Source organism: Mauremys mutica, chromosome 8 (genome assembly GCF_020497125.1).
Source record: "Mauremys mutica isolate MM-2020 ecotype Southern chromosome 8, ASM2049712v1, whole genome shotgun sequence".
Classification (NCBI taxonomy): domain Eukaryota; kingdom Metazoa; phylum Chordata; order Testudines; family Geoemydidae; genus Mauremys; species Mauremys mutica.
Window position 1 is genome coordinate 24,344,939 of NC_059079.1, and position 18,889 is coordinate 24,363,827.

The following is an 18,889-nucleotide window of genomic DNA, read 5'->3' on the forward strand; positions in this document are numbered from 1 at the left end:
AACAATTAGACCTGACAGCTTAATCATGGTTTGTGGGCATTTATTAAAAATTAATACAATTTCACATTTAAGAGTCCTAACAAAAAGCCCTAGGTTTGTTATGGTCAGATCCCCTAGTAGAGATGTTAGTAGTGCTCCAGACCTTTCTTTGGATGATTGATTAAATTTTTCATCAAAATATTAAGATTAACAGGTTGGCTCTGAGGATTTGGCAACTTTCCTGCTTTTTTTTAATCTAGTATGAGTTTTTTAAAATCTCCAAATGGAATGTGGGCAACTCCACTTTGTATCTATTTCAACATCCTCAGGATGCAGTAATTGATGTCAGTAGTCCCAGGGCACAGCCACTAACGTAGGGTTTCTCAAACAGGGGTCGCGGGGGATTGGGGGGGGGGCAGGTAAACACACCGGCCCGGCCCGCCAGGGGCTTTCCCTACAGAAGCAGCGACCTCTGTTTGAGAAACCCTGCACTAACGCAAGCAAAGAATATTTTGGTGAGGTTTCTTCCCCCAGAAGCAATCAATTCTTTCCCAACCAAAATACATTTTACAGTTTTAAAAAATCCTTGTCTCTTTATGAATTGACATGACTTTTGCATAAGAATTCCATTACTGAAGAAACTATGCAAAAGACCACCGGACACCTGCCCCCTCTAGTATTCCTGGAATGTCTAGAGAGCAAAAAGAGAGATGGTTACTTATGCAAGAGAATTCCCCATTACTTGTTTTGCAGTTCGATTTCCCAGTTCATCAGCTATCTTCTGCCACCGTCGTGATTCTACTTCCTCTGGTGGGTACTTCAGGAGTAATTGTTCAAGTTTTTTCTAAACCAAGCACAAGACAAGATCACAAACATTAATACACCTTATCTAGAAGGGGCATGGCTTGTCATTAAAAAATAAAAATAAAAATCTAACTGGTGCAAAACATGAATAAATACATACGTGTTATCTTTGACTCCAAAGCGTTATGCGCTTTAAACATTACTACACAATTTGAGTTTATTTTTGTGAACATCACTGTATGGTTACAAAATGGTCTACGAGCTAGCTAGGGTTTCCCATTACCTGTTCTTCTACAGTCCACAGCTGGTTAAAAGTTTCGGGTTTGGTCTCATCGCAAAGTCGCCCTCTTATCATCTGCTTAAATACAGTATATAACATGGAATAGGACTTTAGAAAAAGAGTTAGGATAACTTGACTTTAACCCTTTTTCCACCCAAGTAAAAGAAAAACATACATGAAAACATTATTTTGGTAGAGGGCAGAAAAAAGTTATCTGACTTGGTCAAAAGAAAAGATGACACCACCAAGTGTTTTGATGACTGATTTTTGAACATTTGGAAACCGAGGCATTAAATTTATTATCACAAGTTTAACACTACCCGCATAATCTAGTATTAATAAGTAATCCATCTGAAAGTTAATATTTTGTAAAATTTTGCCTACTTTCTTTTTTATAACATTTACCTGTGGGCGGCTGTTGGTAGAACCTTCTGGGCCATCACTTAAAGGCAACACCGAGTATGAAATGGACTCTCCATCCTTCTTGGGATCCAAAGGGCTTTTTGGTCTTGCAGGCAAACCTACTACAAGCAACATAAAGAAAGAGTTATTAAACCAACACAGCAGGTTATTTTTTTCCTGCAATATACACTTAGTTTTCCACTTACCTTTATCAAAAATCAGCTTCGCTCTCCTACTGTTACGTTTCCGGTTTTTGAATTCTCTCTCAAAGTTTCCAAGGCTGGTGGTATATTGGTCCCAGGCAATCTCAGGCAACTGGACAACTCTTTGAGGATATGGAAGCCCTATATCAACCTGAAAGAATCAAAATGAGAAGCAATACTTAATGCAGTCACTGAGCATCCAAATGAAAGGATATGGAACCACAGAAATCCTGGATCTGTTTTTAGCTAACAGCAGGACTCAAAGTCTGTATATTTAAGTGCCATGCAGCACATATTCTTTATACGGGGAAAGCATTTTCAAAGAGCGATACACAGCAGGGCATATAAAATATGCAGCGGCACGGTCAATGATGGTTTATTGGACTTAGAGTTTAAAAATTACATTGAATAGTTGCAGCCAAGTATTTCTGATTTTCATATCCTGTTACTATCTTCATTGATTTGTTAACTATTAAAAAAAACCCCATACTGTATACCCAGACCTGTACTCCTGCAAGCAAACATAGCAGACTAACAAGAACTAAAAGGAATACAGTTATCAGAACTGATTAATCACATCCACATGTAAACTTAAATGTTTACTATGATAGACATGACTGCACCTTATCCAGTGTTTTTACTGTTAAATTGATTTCGTTGCCTTCTGCCCACGATACAATTGCTGGCAATGCTCAACACACACACCCACACCCCCCATTTGGCATAATTTCTTTGGCCAAGATGGGAAAAATACATGAAATGCTCTGCAACAGGCATTAATGTTTTCCAAGGACTGGCTGATATGGTTGCCAGAGCACAATGCTTGGATGCCAGATGAATCACAACTATAACTTGCTTAGAAATCACTTCAACACTCACAGAAATCAATGGAAAGACGACCATTGACTTCAATGGCCTCTGGATCAGGCCCCAAGTTTATACTAGCTTATGGAAAGGGAATCTCCCAGAACCAACATCTCTCCTTCATTGAGAGATATGCTGCTATCATAGCATAAGTCAGTCATTGCTTTCATTTAAAAAAGAAACTATTAAGACTTTTAAAAAATTGTTTTCCCTGTTACTGTTGTTATAACTTCCTTTTAAACTTTTGAAAATGAAATCTGTTTCTTTACTGAAATTCACCCTTCTCCACACATGTACACTAGCTTGATATAATCACTGGCACTCTTCTGGTTTGAGGTATGCCTTCATAGCTCATTTTGCTTTCAGTTTACGAACTACATTTCCTGCTCACAATCTCCATTTAAAAGTACCCTAACCTGAAACTGAACTCAAAGCATTTAAGTCTCTTTGATGACAAAGGCTATGATTTCTTGATATCATTCCCTACCGCAAAATGCTTTCTTTCTAATCATAGAAAGCCCATATGCATTGAAAGCTTGAAGACAAGATGAGTTTTATACTCCTATAAAAATGTGTCCTTAACAAATTTTTCAAAATTACCTGTATTTTATAGGTTTAACCAACATTTAACCAATCATCAAACCTGAACAGAGGGCAGTTTTCTTTCACTACTGAAAGAATTAAAACCTTTTAATATTTACACAGATATATATAATACACTAGTTTTTAATAGGTGATGAGTTAATTGTTATAAAAATTTTTTCGTAAAACTTAAGAAATGCCTATTGTATACCTTCTTTTGGAGTCTTTCCACAAATCCAATGGGATTTTTCAGTGCTTCTCTCTGGTGTTTGCCTAAACTTTCAAGGTCTTGAACTGCTTGAGTACGTTGAGCCTCGAGTACAGCAATCGTCTGTAACAGTCTCTGATAACTACAGAGACAAAGGGAAACATCTCACTAAAGTTTTCTAGCAAAAACAACAACAAAAAATCTAAATGCCAGCCATGATTATCTACTAATAAAAAGTCAGGAGGTCTTGCACACTTATCTGTAACAGTTTAGCAAAGCATTTTACTGAAACAAAAATGGTCTTGACTGATATTTAAGTCGTTAAATACAAAGTACACCAATAAAACAGAAAATTCAGGCATTCCTTTAATATTAAATCCTTATTCTAGCCGTTCGCCAATAAAAATGGCAACAAATAATGGTGACATACGGCAAGCTCCTGAGCTTCCCAATAGCTACATGTGACAACCAGAATTGCTCACAAGAGTAAAAACAAAGACAAAAGTCATGACTTTTTATTTCCTACTTCAAAATAAACTTCCCCCCACCTCACCCCACTCCATGACAAATGGTTCCATTAGTAAGTGTTAACTTGTTACTCTACCACAAGCAGAGAAGAATGATTGAGGGCTTGGCTACACTTGCAAGTTGCAGCGCTGGTAGAGGCTTTCCAGCGCTGCAATTAGTAACCGTCCACACCTGCAAGGCACATCCAGCGCTGCAACTCCCTGGCTGCAGCGCTGGCTGTACACATGGTCAGGTTGGGGTGTAGCGATTGCAGCGCTGGTGATCCAGCGCTGCTCATCAAGTGTGGACACACACCAGCGCTTTTATTGGCCTCCAGGGAATAAGGAGATATCCCAGAATGCTTTTAACTAAATTATTCTCTTTGTTTTGTTATGCAGCCTCTCTTTGTTTTGTTGTGAACTCCGATCAGAGCTCCATTGAACTGCTTATCTAAAAAAACAAACACTGATCACAGCAAACAGGAGCTATCTGTACCTGGCTGTGAACGATCAAATGAGAGGCAGGGAGTGAATGTTTGCTTGACAGAGAAACAGCGTTGGATGCAGGCTGTTTGCAATTAAGACTAAGGGTTCGCGAACATTTTGTGATTTTTCAATCCAGGAAGCTAACACACAGTGTTGGCTCCAAAAATCCACTCTCTCTATCTTCCCCGCTCCCTGTCACAGTACACCACCCTCCACCCCCCTCTTTTGAAAAGCACGTTGTTGCCACTTGAATGCTGGGATAGCTGCCCATAATGCAGCACTCCCAACAGCGCTGTAAATGCTGCAAATGTGGCCACACACCAGCGCTGGTAGCTGTGAGTGTGGCCACACACCAGCACTGTTCCTGCACAGCTGCATGACCAGCGCTGTAACTCCCAGCGCTGCAACTTTCAAGTGTAGCCAAGCCCCCAGATATACTCATCTACAGAAACAGAGAATTTCATAGCAGCTTTAGATTAAAAGAACAGATAGAAGATAATGTTTTCACCTCACTACAGTGCAATTATTTACAAAGAACAACCAAGAGAGAACTAAACAGACTCAAAATGAACATATGCAAGAAAACACCTCATGTAAGAATAAACAAGTTCAAACCAAAAATTAGACCCCTCCAACAACATCTGTCAAGCTGCACTCAAAATCGTACTGCTTTTCCAGAATGTAAAATTACTTGAGAGAATCTATTAACATATTTCCCCACAAGCTGCCTTCCATAAGTCAACCTAGTGATGAAATTATATGTTACTGTAATATGAACCTTTAAAAAATTCAGAAAATTACTTTTTAGTAGCTTTTTATTAACATTGCCATTGTTTAGAATATCCTAATAGGAGCTGGCTAATAAAATTTCTCTCTACTGACTTTGTCCTTTACACATTCACCAGGTTAGTTCCAGCTTTTCTAGGAAAGATAAAATTAACAGACATCTCATTTACCATTTCTGAAACAGAATACAAATATTGTAAACAATGCTTTAAGAATGTGTTAAATAACTAACAAAACAAATCCAGTAAGGGGGGGGACTCACAACATTGTTTTCTGTTGTTCCTGTAAAAACCTTGCCTGTTTTATTTCATTTAGGTTTCTGAGTTGTGTAATGGTGGATGTACATATATATGTACATATAATGACTCCAGTCCTGCAAACAAGTTTGAGTAACTTTTGCATACAAATATTTCTGATATGTATACATGTAAGTCATGTCTGTTACCCAAAATTGGGCCAGCTAGTAAGCTTAGGGAGGACTAATGACCCACTAGAGTTTGGCAGAAAAGGGGGTGTATGTGTCACACTCACACTTGCATACTCACGCTCCCAGGTCAGGCATGGAACTGGCAATGTCAAGATCCTTCAAGGTAAGTGTCCCACAGCACAGCGATGGATGGTGCAATGAGGCACAATGGAATGCAATGCAGCGAACCACAGGGCGAAGGGCCTTCATGGGAGGTACAAGCTTGTGAGTGCACTGCTGAGCACATGGCCCCTTCCCCTTTTAAGGACCTGCTCCTCATGGCCTGGGACAAGAGATGACTTGGCCACGTTTGGCTGGTCACACTCCACCTTGGCCAGTGTCCATGCATTGCGTGTGTGTGAGTGCTGCCTAATTAGAGTCCCAGACAGCTTGTCTACCTGGGAGCTCTTCTGATCTTCCAGCTGTTTAAGCAGCCCATTCATCCCACAAGCATTCCAGGAGGGAGGAGTAGGGGAAAGCCACTTCACAGGTATTCAGAGAGAGAGAGAGAGAGAGAGAGAGAGAGAGAGAGAGAGAGAGTGTGTGTGTGTGTGTGTGTGTGTGAGAGAGAGAGAGAGAGAGAGAGAGACACCTTTTGAGCATACAGGTTATACATAGCATACAGATCACTGCTGCTCCTACAACGTCTACACTACAGCTATTACTGCTGCACAGCTATGGCACAGAACCTGTGCAACCCTGAGCAACGGAGCTACGCTGATCTAATTTTTGAGTGTAGACCAGGCTGTAATATTATAATTTTATAGTCGTTTAAGCCAGGGGTTCCTAAATCTTTTGCAGGCACAACCCAATTTTAATGAAGAAAAGGTCCTGCTGGGACCCCAGACAGCATGGAGGATGCCACTTTGTAAAGCAAAATGTCATCCTCTATGCATCATGACCTCGCATGTACCACATACATGATGTCACGCTGCGTAGAGCAAAATGGCATCTGCATGCACTAGGGATTGCCACGCCCCCATCTGCAGATGGCACAAACCCATTTGGGAACTGCTGGTTTAGGCTCAACAATGTGACTGACTTGTATTGAACACACAGAAAACCTTAAAACAAAAATTATCATCTATTTCAACAAATTCCTTTTTTCTGTTGATCTTTTACTTAAAACAAGTTTAACACAATGAAGCATCAAGTACAAGTGTGAACAATCAGATCCAACTCCAACTAAAGTGAATGTGAGGGTATGTCTTCACTAGCAACGTTAAAGTGCTGCCACTGTGTAGAGCTCTCTCCCAGCGCTGTTAAAAACTATCCCCAAGAGGGCCCAGCACTGGTGGACGGTCTATACTGCCACTTTACAGCACTGAAACTTGCTGCGCTCAGGGGGGTGTTTTTCACATCCCTGAGCAAGAAAGTTGAAGCGCTGTAAAGTGGCAGTGTAGACAAGGCCTTACTTAGTCTCTCCATTGGCTAGAATGGGAATTGGATCAGACCTTAAAGGCATAGATCAAAGCAGGACCTTCATGTGCCAGGTACAAAACAGGAACCTCATGCCTCCAGATCTTGTGTTTGCTAATTTGAAAGTTATGAGTTTTCCAATGTTAAATGGTCCTCATACCAGAAGGTAAATTTCTTTTTTTTTTTAATTTAAAAAAGAACAAAAAATGCAGTAACTGAAAACAAAGAAAGAAGACAAGAAACATAAGTTCAGGTGTGCAGCCTCTGCAAGAAAAAACACAGGGCTTGCTGAAAATAAGGCACGTCTTCTACTGGGGGGTGGGGAAGGAGGGAAAGTGTTGACATTTGTCTGTATACACCTGGTGATATGCATCCTGAAAACCAAAATACTAATTAAACAAGCAATTAATAGGCATATATCACATCCTTGCGACAACATTCAAAAACCAGTGGGAGAACACTTCAACCTCTCTAACCACTCAGTGACAGACTTGAAGGTGGCAATTTTGCAACAAAAAAACTTCAAAAACAGACTCCAAAGAGAAACTGCTGAACTTGAATTAATATGCAAACTAGATACTATTAACTGTGGCCTAAACAAAGACTGGGAATGGTTGGGTCATTACACCAATTGAATCTATTTCCCTATGTTAAGTTCTGCTCATACCTTCTATGGGCCATCTTAATTATCACTTCAAAAAGTTTTTTTTTCCTCCTGCTGACAATAGCTCATCTCAATTGATTAGACTCTGCCTGTTGGTATGCATACTTCCACCTTTTCATGTTCTCTGTATGTATAAATATCCCCTGTCTGTGTGTTCCATTCTATGCATCCGAAGAAGTGAGCTGCAGCTCACGAAAGCTCATGCTAAAATAAATTTGTTAGTCTTTAAGGTGCCACAAGTACTCCTGTTCTTTCTGTCCAAAAATCTATTCAAGGGACACCATCATAGGACCTAATCACATCAGCCACACCATCAGGGGCTCATTCACCTGCACATCTACCAGTGTGATATATGCCGTCATGTGCCAGCAATGCCCCTCTGCCATGTACACTGGCCAAACGGGACAGTCTCTACGCAAAAGAATAAATGGATACAAATCTGACATCAGGAATCATAACATTCAAAAACCAGTAGGAGAACACTTCAACCTCTCTGGCCATTCAGTAACAGATTTAAAGGTGGCAATTTTGCAAACAAATGGGTGTGTGAAGAGATTGCCATCATCCCTAGCAAGAAACTGCGCAACAAGATAGCTGGGTATGTCACCCATCTGATGAAGCGTATTCAGAGGGGGCCTGTCAGAGGTATCTCCATCAAACTGCAGGAAGAGGAGATAACTATGTCCCTGAGGTCTCTGCCCTTGACCAGGAGATCATTGAAGTTGACCCAGATACTAAGGAAATGCTGAAGCTGCTGGACTTTGGCAGTCTGTCCAACCTGCAGGTCACGCACACCAAGAGGAGCTATCTGAATCCATTGCTGCGCTGTCACTTTTCCAATAAACGTGGGAAACCAAAAAAAACAAAAACAAAAAAAAACAGAAAAGCTTCAAAAAAAGACTCCAAGGAGAAACTGCTGAACTTGAATTGATATGCAAACTACATACTATCAATTTAGGTTTAATTTCCCCCATGTTAAGTATCTTGTCAAACTGTCTTAAATGGGCTATCTTGATTATCACTACAAAAGGTTTTTCTGTCCTACTGACGTCGTCTTAATTAATTAGCCTCTTAGAGTTGGTTGGGCAACTCCCACCTTTTCATGTTCTCTGTATGTATATATATCTCCTCACTATATGTTCCATTCTTTGCATCTGATTACGCGGGCGGTAGCCCACGAAAGCTTACACTCAAATATATTTGTTAGTCTCTAAGGTACCACAAGTATTCCTGTTCTTTTAACCAGTACTAGTAATCCTTTGCTTTCATAACAAATACACACAACAAAAGTTTGCAGAACCAAGGTTAAAAATATACAGTTTTATTTACATAAGAGTTAAAATAAACTTCTGCCTTCTTATTTCTTAATAAAAACCTGGGGTATCTTAAACTCTTTTCCCCAGACTGCGTTTAAACAATTGCTTTTCAAAAAGAAGCCAAGACAAGACAATCACTGAGTTCAATGGCACTGTTTAATGTTTTAGGAAAAACAGTTATTTAAATGATTTTAAATAGTGCATCATTTTTCACACGGATTAATGTTGTTCTAATATCAGTCTACAAGACAGGGCATGCACATATAAAACAGAAGGGTCATCAGCTTATTATGGCCTTAATATACACAGTTGTGGGTAGGCCTAGAGGAAATTATGTTCCTGAAAAAACAAGAAAATTCAGATCTGTGTAACTATTTCTCCTCATCTTGTGGTCTGATCAGCTGAGTAAGACACTATAGGAATTGCAAGTTCATTGGTTCACAAATTATCTCCCTTTGCTCTTGATAAAAATCAGAAACATATGTAATACTTCTGAATACTTGTGATGTTTATCTGCAATTATTGTAGCTATATCCTCAGGACAAAATCAGCTTGCTGAGCAAACTATTCAGATAAATAGATTTACCAGTAAGATTTACCAGTAATGTTTTTAGTTTCTGCTAAAGATATTTATTTCTATTTGGAGATTACAAAATTAATCAAGGGATACTGTCATATAATTTAGCCTCCAAATTTAAGTTTTGTGTAATTAAATGAAAAGATTCACAAAACAAGTATCTCATTACATTTTTGAAAATACAAAAACCAGCTTTTCATACGAATTTTTCTTACAGCTACGTTAATACATGAAAATCAGACCTGTGATTTAAAAAAATAAATAAGTTTATATGTCTCATGGTTGAAAAATGGGAAGCTTGGAAATGTGAACACTAAAAGTTCAAAAAGTAGGAGATGAAAAAAAATATTTCTTTTTTTAAAAACATGTTTTTGGGAGCCTGGCTCATGTTTTTTAATTTTTGTGGCTAGCAATACAAGTGTTAGTGCTACAGGTCTCTTTTAAAAAAAAAATAATAATAACTTTTTTAACCTGACAATACACCTATTGATAGCAGGTGTACTGAAATTGAAGCCCCTACAGCTGTTTAAAGCAATATAGACAGAATATAAATTAATATTTAAAAGTGCATGAAACTCACAATGGAAGATCAGTATAAATACTCTAATAATGTAGTAAAAAATTTCTCAAAATATTAACATCCTTGCCAAGTGAACCTAATCTAAATCAACTGTATTATTTTCCTATAATTAAAAAGTGATTAACTAAGCACTTTATTCTTGGCCCAGTACAGATTAAACAACTAAATCTAGAATGAGCATTATTAGGTTAATTACGGATCTCAAAATTAAATATAAAATAACATTGTCAAGTCCTTTAGGCCTGAAATTAATTAAATTGTACTTTAAAAATAGCATTCTAGTAAAAAAAATGTAATCCTTGTTCTGATAGTGCTTTATTTCATATAATTAATGTCCTCCCCATCTCCTATGCTAAATAAATAAAATTAAAATTAAGAAGTGGAAATTGTCTTTTGTCCTAGAAAAGAACTAAACTGGGATTAGATAACCCCCACAGTTTTTTGGGGAAATGCAGAATGTGTGATTCTTGCTTATTCAGTACAGTATATACCATGCTGAGACACATTTACGTACCATTATGTGGAACTCTTCAGAGAGTGTGAGCGCAAAGCATGAAATATGAAACAGTTCTCAAGGGCTGACCTTCCTGCTGGGCTTTCATTGTCTTTCTTTGCCTTTGTCTCCCCTTATCTTGTTTCTATTACTTCTGTCTATCTCCAAATTCCACGCCAACCTCCCCACCCCTGCCATCTCCTTCCCTTCTAAAGTTCCTTGGGGATGCTATACAGTCTTCATAGAAGAGAATGTATTTCAAGTTCCTTGACTACAAGTTAAAGAAGAGAAAGAGTTAAGAGAGTGTTGCATTCCTGATCGATCTACTGCTTAAAATCCTGCTTCAATAGCAAAGCACCTAGGTGTTACACATTACATTGTAAACCTCAAGTTATCAAACTCTTGGCTACTTTGGTCTCCATTCACAACAGAGAGCCTACTGGGGTGTGACACCATGTGTGAATGAGACAACTGTCCTGAAGGCAATCTAATCTCTCTTGAGCAAAAACGATATTGGTGCTACAGATTCACATCAATATCTTGCCACAAAGCATAACGTTACCTGCACATGTCAGACCTACAGACTTGACTGTGCAATAGTATATCATAAAGGGGAACTTCTGGGCAAGGCCAGCTCCAGGCACCAGCAAAGGAAGCAGGTGCTTGGGGCGGCCAAAGGAAAGGGGCGGCATGTCCGGGGTTTTCGGCAGCAGTTCGGCGGTGGGTCCCTCAGTCCCTCTCGGAGCGAAGGACCCGCCGTTGAATTGCCGCCGAAGAATTAAGCGGTGCGGCTGAGCTGCCGCCGAAGTGCCGCCAATTGCAGGATTTTTATTTATTTATTTATTTTGCTGCTTGGGGCAGCAAAAAAGCTGGAGCCGGCCCTGCTTCTGGGGTCCTTTGAGCAAACAGGAAGGTTAGAATCAGTTCATGCAACACACACTGAGTGACCCTAAATAAATTCAGTCTGGAAAGAATGCAAAGCAGCTATCTTAAATATTTGCATATTTTCTATTCAATGGAACAATACAAATGATTGCGGCTTTTCCCCCCCTTACAGCCTGGTGTTTGTACCAGTGGTTCAGGAGTGTCACTGTATATACTCATAGACTTCAGAAGATGGCATAGGTTTTCATCCTTTTAGGTAAAATCCCTTTAACTGGTACCGTAAGCAAATATTGTAAAAAAGTTCCTTGTTATATAGAAGACACATGTTTTGTGTATGTTACACTTAAGCAATTCAGTCAGGTTTCTTTCACTACCAGGTTCTCTAATAGCCATCATACTTTCTTTCTTTTTATTTCAACCCTGCTTCTTAATTATACATCCAATTACTCATCTGGCCACCAGGCTATTAGGTTTTTAACCATTCCAATTTTCAAAGATGCGTACAGACTTTTAGCTGCATGACTCCCATTTATTTTACTATGAGAACCAACTACCCTTTTGAAAGAGAGAGATTTATCCAAGGAAATTACAGGCTGAATATAAAAATTTCACATCCTCTAACCTTTCTTCTTCTCCTCTATCTATAAGTAGTGACATAACATTTTGATTATATTTCAAGAAATGCAGTAAGTGACAAGTTTCATTTTTTAACCAGGGATCTTAAAATGTGCATGCAACTCCTATGTTTAGAATTAGATGTTTTTCTGCAGGGGCACAAGCAAAGTGTGTGCATAGTTTAAGCAGGGGCGGCTCCAGGCACCAGCGCTCCAAGCGCGTGCCTGGGGCGGCAAGCCGCGGGGGGCGCTCTGCCGGTCGCCGCGAGGGTGACAGGCAGGGTGCCTTCGGCGGCTTGCCTGCGGAGGGTCCACTGGTCCCGTGGCTTCAGTGGACCTCCCGCAGGCGTGCGCTCCGTGCTTGGGGCGGCAAAATGTCTAGAGCCGCCCCTGAGTTTAAGTGGCTATTTTCAAAATAATTGGGTTCATAGACTTTTACTACACATCTGCTAGGTTCTCTGTGAATATAACAATATGAATTATAACTCAAGTCAGTCTCTGTACCTGTGGTAATTCACCAGAAGACAAAAGCCTTGTCTTCTCTGGGAAAAGAAGGTATGTTCTTAACTCAATTTAACTAACATGAGGCAAAATCCCAGAGAAGACAAGGCATAAGATTGTGCTTAAACTAAAATGAGAATTATGTAGTTAGAGCCTAGAGCCTTTAAAAACCACTTCAAAACTTCCAATTAAATTTATACTGTGATGACCCACCAGAACACTTAAAACTTCTTAAAGTGAGCGCCTAACAATTGAAGTCTTAATTTCATTTTATTAGGACTTTGAGGAACCACCAGGAAAAATGATCCCTTACCAAACAACAAAACCATCTTGCACAATTAAACAAGTGGATTTTTATTAAACTCACACTCAGACACAATTAGATACTACACATTGACTTAACTTCAGTTACAAACTTAATCTAAACAATAAATCTCTAAAAATCGCTCAATTATTAGCATTTCTGAAAAAAATTAATGCACAGTGCTCCCCACAGGAACTCCTTCAGTCTGTGAAACTAAGATTTGTTTTAACCTACAAATGCAGTGTTGGAACACTAATGACAGACAACATACACAGATGTTTGAAGAAAGCTTTCCAAATAAGGTGATTATCAGATAATGTAGTAACTTAAATAGGTAGGGTTCTCTGTGATCTTTAAGATGAGATAAAAGGCTTTCCTGAGACTGTACCTTAAAAAATAAAATAGATTTTAAAAGATAGATATAAATTGGCAAGAATCCCCTACTCAAGTATTCTGCTATAATGTTTTAGATTGCCACACAATGTAAGCATTACACTGTGCTCTAGATTTCTAGAGATCCTGCCATATACGGGGGCGGGGGAGCAGGGTTGCTTAGTGATATTACCTTTTTTTTTGGACAAATTTTTGAAAAATTTCTTTGGGAAATCATGTTCTCTTTTTTTGTGCACAACCAATCCTCAAAGTAGTGCATCTAGTTATTTCTGAGATGCAAGATCCATTTATTTTTTTCCAGTGGTTAATTTTTTTTTTTAACTTGTCCTGTGCTAATTATATTTCTGTTCTTAGGTATCCAGTAATGGATCACATATTTTATCTTAATTGAGTTGGGAAATGACAACAGCTTATCACAGGGACTGTGGTCTCTGACAAACTGACTTTCAGTTGCTTCAGGAACAGAACACGTTTCTTGCATTTATTTTTCTTTTTAAAAAACAAAACAAAAATAAAAATAAAAATACCCTCATACAGCCTTCTTCACAGATAACGTGATGACACTCAGTCTTCAAAGGAATGGATTTCTTCTTCATCACCAGTCTTATATGGTGCTACCACTAGATTTCTTGGGTCACAGTTAGTGACAACAACTTTACCTCTAGCTTCTCAGGGCCTCAAATTTTGCTTTCAAAACTTAATAGTTCCATGTGATAGAATGTTTCAAGGAATTGGTGATAGGACATCAAGTTTTTCACTGATAGGTTACCAGTCCAAATCCATTCTAAAGCAGGAGATGAAAAAACACCCACTGTAGCTAATCAGTAATTTATTAAATGAGTTTGTGCCTCAATTTTGTTCTGACAGGTGTCCATGCCACAAAAACCATCAAAAGTAGCAGACTTGTTACTTGTTCATAATATTAGCAGAGGTGTCAAATTCACTGGATGTAAATGAAGGATGCCATACCCTCGTCTCTTGAAAAATTAATCCCCCCAACAAGGTTTGGGCTTATGTACGGTGGCTGGACTGTGGAGAAGTACTTGCACTGCTCTTGTCGCCATCATAAATAGATAGAGAACTTCCATCACCAGAGTTGTCAGTCAGGTACACTAAATTCACACACAAAATGTAAGGAAAAAATCCCAAACAATTATGAACCCATAATTTGGCAGTTTTCCCGGATCTGATAAAATGCAGAGGCCAATGTCACCTTCATTTCTTGTTTTAGGTTGGAGATCTAGAGAGAACAGTATCAATTCTGCTCTTCTCTCAAGTAAAACAAATTAGGCTTGTGATACCAACAGGAGATAATGAACTGAGTTTTGTCAACACCATGTGACAACACAATTGCTTACAATGTCACAATATAGTCAACCTTCTTGTATTTGCTTATTTAATCACTCAATGGAAGTTGCTAGAGCTTTGGACTCTTACAATTTCACACTATATTACCAACTCTGTCTTTTAAGATTTATCCAGCAGACACATGTATAAGCAAATGATACTTATTTGGCTTTGGCATAAATTGCATATGTATTGCAAACATTTGCATTACCATGACGGTAATAACTCCACATTTAAATGGTAAGAGAAGAAATTATCTCCGGGTCTCAGAACCCTTATTCAAATGCAATTTTCTCCTCAGGCTAATTCTAGGCAATAATTTTTGCAATAAGCAGATAGTTTATAAAATTATTTTTCTTTATATGCAGGCTTGGCAGAAATTAGTTTTTATTTTTTATAATTTTGATGGATAATATTGATGTTTATTTTAAAGTATTTTTTCAATTTATATCAATTTACATTTTCACAGTGGTGGAAAATTATGGAAGGGATCAGAAAACAGGGGGTCAGCCAATAATTATGTAATGACAGCAGATGCTGAGATTCCAAAAGTTAAAGCTTTATAAACTTTAAAACATAAATTGAGCCAAATATATACAAAATAAATATCCTTAATTCAAACTCTAATAAGTTCTCAAGCAGCATTTTCTTACTTTGCTTATCTGTATATGTTGATTATTATTTATGGAAATATTTCTCTTTGGTTTGTGTCTGTCCAGTAAAATTGACATTTACCAACATTTATCAATAAATATACTCCTTCTTAGCCTATTTATACGGATAGTAAAGAATAAAACTGACTGCTGTTATGAAGGTATTGCTACAGAATGCTTTCATTGCTCTGGAATTTTATATTTATTTAATAAAAATTTTTGTACTGAATTCGCTGCAATTTATTGTTTGTGCGCTTTTCAGAATAAGAGCAGTCTTGTCAGCTGTCTGTGATCTAGAATGGGGTAACCTGCAGCCCGCACTTCCCGCAGCTCCCATTGGCCTGGATCAGCAAACCGCAGCCACTGGGCGCTGTGTGCAGCCATGCAAATGTGAACAAACTGTCTGGCAGCCCACCAGCGGATTACCCTGATGGGCCACGTGCAGTCTGCTAGCCACAGGTTGCCCACCACTGATTTAGAACATCCCATGGCACCTTTCATAAGACAGAGGTTTTTGTCTTCTGACCTTGGTAACAAGAATATTTCTTCTCTTCCCTATCTAATGTTGGGCACTGCTGGTTGTCACTTTCCATCCCAAAAAGTGACTGCATTTCAGTGGTATTTTGTATATAAGAGCAATTATGGTGATAGATCGATTTCTGGGATCTATGGTGCTAAACAAAAACATTATAGTTTTCAGTTTTACAAGACTTGAAATACCAATTATGCCATTTCTTGTTATTGTGCACTTAGATAAATTATGTTAAGCGAAAGAGCAGTATCAGTTTGTTAAGCATTAGACTAAACCTTTGTTTTACTGCCATCTACTGGCATTCAAACAACTCAAGAAAAGTCAGGGGGTTTTTCTCGCACCTGCTAGAACAGTGATTCACAAGAAATCTCATTAGATGCTGGGCTAAGTAAGGATTAGTATACTACATACTTTATATTAGTAGATTATAAATTACTGTAGAAAAAAAGAAATATTTAATGCATTTAAAATTTAACCCACAGCAAATAATATGAGATTGGCTTTCCGCAGAAATCTATTAATCAAATATTTTCTCTCCTGAGCAGCTGTATTTTTTTCAGCTCAGATGCATGCAATTTGCACTGCTAGATTTCAGGCTTGAAATCTTTTTTCATTGACTGTCATGATATAGCAAATGTGACACCATGGCAGTGGGCACAAAGTATTCTGAGCACATCTGAGACTAAAAACAAATAATATATTGGAGGGAGAAAACTGGGAGTCAGAGATAGATGTAAATCCAAGTCAGAGACTGATGGATAATATAAATGGGGAAGGAGAAGATGAAAAGGGTGACTTGTTCTTGGTCTCCATTTAAAAAGAAACAAAAACAAAACAAAACAAAAAAGCGTATTAATTTTACAACAACTAGAGTTAGGGCTAGTCTACACAGGGACACTCAGAAAACTTAATCTGAATTAACTAAAGATGTGAATTTACAGTATTACATTACATCCTTGTGTGCATGCTCGTCACTCATAATTAAAGTGTCCTTAACTCAGTTTAGCTTAATTCACTTCGCAAGGCTACGTTTACACTGTGTTGCAATGTGGGGTGCAACTGGGGAGTGCACCAAACAGGAATAATATTAACACACACTGGGTACCTTTTAGTTTGTGTCAGCAGTGTCCTTAGGGGGCAGTTAGAGGACAATACTTTGATGCACTCTGCAATTCACACGCCCTTAGTCTACATGGCACTGCACTGATGACAAACCTCATGTGATTTAAACTAAACAGAGTTAAGGACACTAATTCTGCAAAAGCGCATTCACATAGGGATTTAATGTGGTTTAACTAATCTGCTTTAAATTCACACTTTTAGTTAATTTGAATTAACTTTCCTGAGTGTCCCTATGTAGACAAGCCTTTAGATTTAAAAATTATTGCACCTAGTATTGGACACTTGACCAGTCCAAAACTAATTGGTCAATTGACTTGTCAAATATTGTCAAATAATATAAAAAATGGTTAAATACTTTAAAGTACTAATTTATTTGAATAATAACAACCGTAACAAAAAAGAGTAAGACTTTATTATTTCTAATAGGCTTAGACTTGGATAGATACTTATGCCTAATTACAAAAAACAAGTTACTTAGATGAGTTATTTTAACTCAGAAAAATGTGAAACAATTAAATGAAATCCTGAAAGACAGAAAGGAACTATGTAGGTTGCTGCCTACATCAGGCCATTCAGGCTGAAATATGTGACAATATTTGACCATAATCAAATAATAGGTGGTCAACTGACTGGCTTGCCAAGCCTACATCTGGGTTTGAAAAAAGTGACATCTGGTGGGTAAGAATGCTTGAATCTCACAACCAGGGACATTAAAAATCTACTGTTGGTTGTTTGTGAAACTCACTGTTCAGTAGTTCTATAACTATCCACTTCATGTGATACAGAATGCACTCTATTGTCCTCTGAAAGTCCTTATAATTCACTGTTGCTGCTAATTTCCAATATATAATGAAAAGAGAGACCAGATGGATGAGGTAATATCTTTCACTAGAACAACTTATGTTGGAGAGAGAGAGAGAGAGAGAGAGACAGAGACAGACTGTGTGGCGACAGCTTCTCTCTCTCACCAACAGAAGTTGGTCTAATAAAAGATATTACCTCACCCACCTTGTCTCTCTAATATCCTGGGACTGACACGGCTACAACTACATTGAATACGACAATGAAAAAAGAAACATTTAACACTTATGGAGTGCTTTCCATCTTCAAGGTGCTGCACATATGTTAATCTTTCCAAAAACCTATGAGGTAGGTAAATCCTGCTTTGTAAATAATGTCAGAGCTCCCTCCCACCCCCCCACATTTGTCAGCTTGTCGATTCTCTCAAAAAATGGTCTTAAATTTCTATCTTGACCCAGAACCATAATATTTACTAAGTTACTAGTTTTAAGAGTTTATTTTCTTGCCGCCTCCCTCTTAAAGAGAGCTGTCCATCATATTCATCAATAGGAAATTTAACAACATAACACCAGTGAAAGCATAATAAATCCCTCCCCGCAAGTACTTCCCATTTAAAACTATGTAATCTTCCATATCTACACATCTCCCCTTTTACCAACATCTCTAGGCTGCCTGTTCACCACAAAGCTCACAGCAGCCTTTGCTTTGCTTCCTTTGTAGATTGTCACCTCCTGCTCCTCTGCTGCTGGCCTAATGTCCCTCAAGCGTCACATACGGCCTCCACTCCATGTTACCAGAGGTAGACATGGCCTCTGCCTGTTTGTTGACTACTTCCAATTCCTCTTCATCCTTCTTACAGCTCTTCTGAATGTTCCAATTATTCTCTAGTCTCTCCTGTTTACAAACAGCATCTGGTCTAACTCCCCAACAGGCTTTACTCCTCCCAAATGCCTCAGACTGCTGTTCTTCACATAAGATGGCATCTGCATCATCTTCTGTTCCTCAACACCAAAACTTCCACTCAAGGCAACCAAGTTCTTTATATAATTCCCATGACTACGTGTTAGCTCTTCTGCGGCTAAAATCTCTCACCACGGAGAAGTACCGTTTCTCCAACATTTT

General features: G+C 38.4%; 1 protein-coding gene across 6 annotated transcripts in view; it reads right to left on the reverse strand.

Annotated features, from left to right (window-relative positions):
- ZZZ3 (zinc finger ZZ-type containing 3) overlaps positions 1 to 18,889 on the reverse strand; it is a 104,699-nt gene that overhangs the window by 22,972 nt on the left and 62,838 nt on the right. For 2 of the 6 annotated variants that reach the window (XM_045026373.1, XM_045026372.1), the window contains exons 3-7: positions 3,326 to 3,464; positions 1,672 to 1,819; positions 1,469 to 1,587; positions 1,067 to 1,141; positions 722 to 823 (exon numbers count right to left, since the gene is read on the reverse strand). In XM_045026373.1, the coding sequence (XP_044882308.1) occupies positions 722 to 823; positions 1,067 to 1,141; positions 1,469 to 1,587; positions 1,672 to 1,819; positions 3,326 to 3,464 (583 nt within the window). The remainder of the gene's footprint in view (positions 1 to 721; positions 824 to 1,066; positions 1,142 to 1,468; positions 1,588 to 1,671; positions 1,820 to 3,325; positions 3,465 to 18,889) is intronic. The other 4 variants (XM_045026376.1, XM_045026375.1, XM_045026374.1 and 1 more) reach the window with 4 other exon arrangements.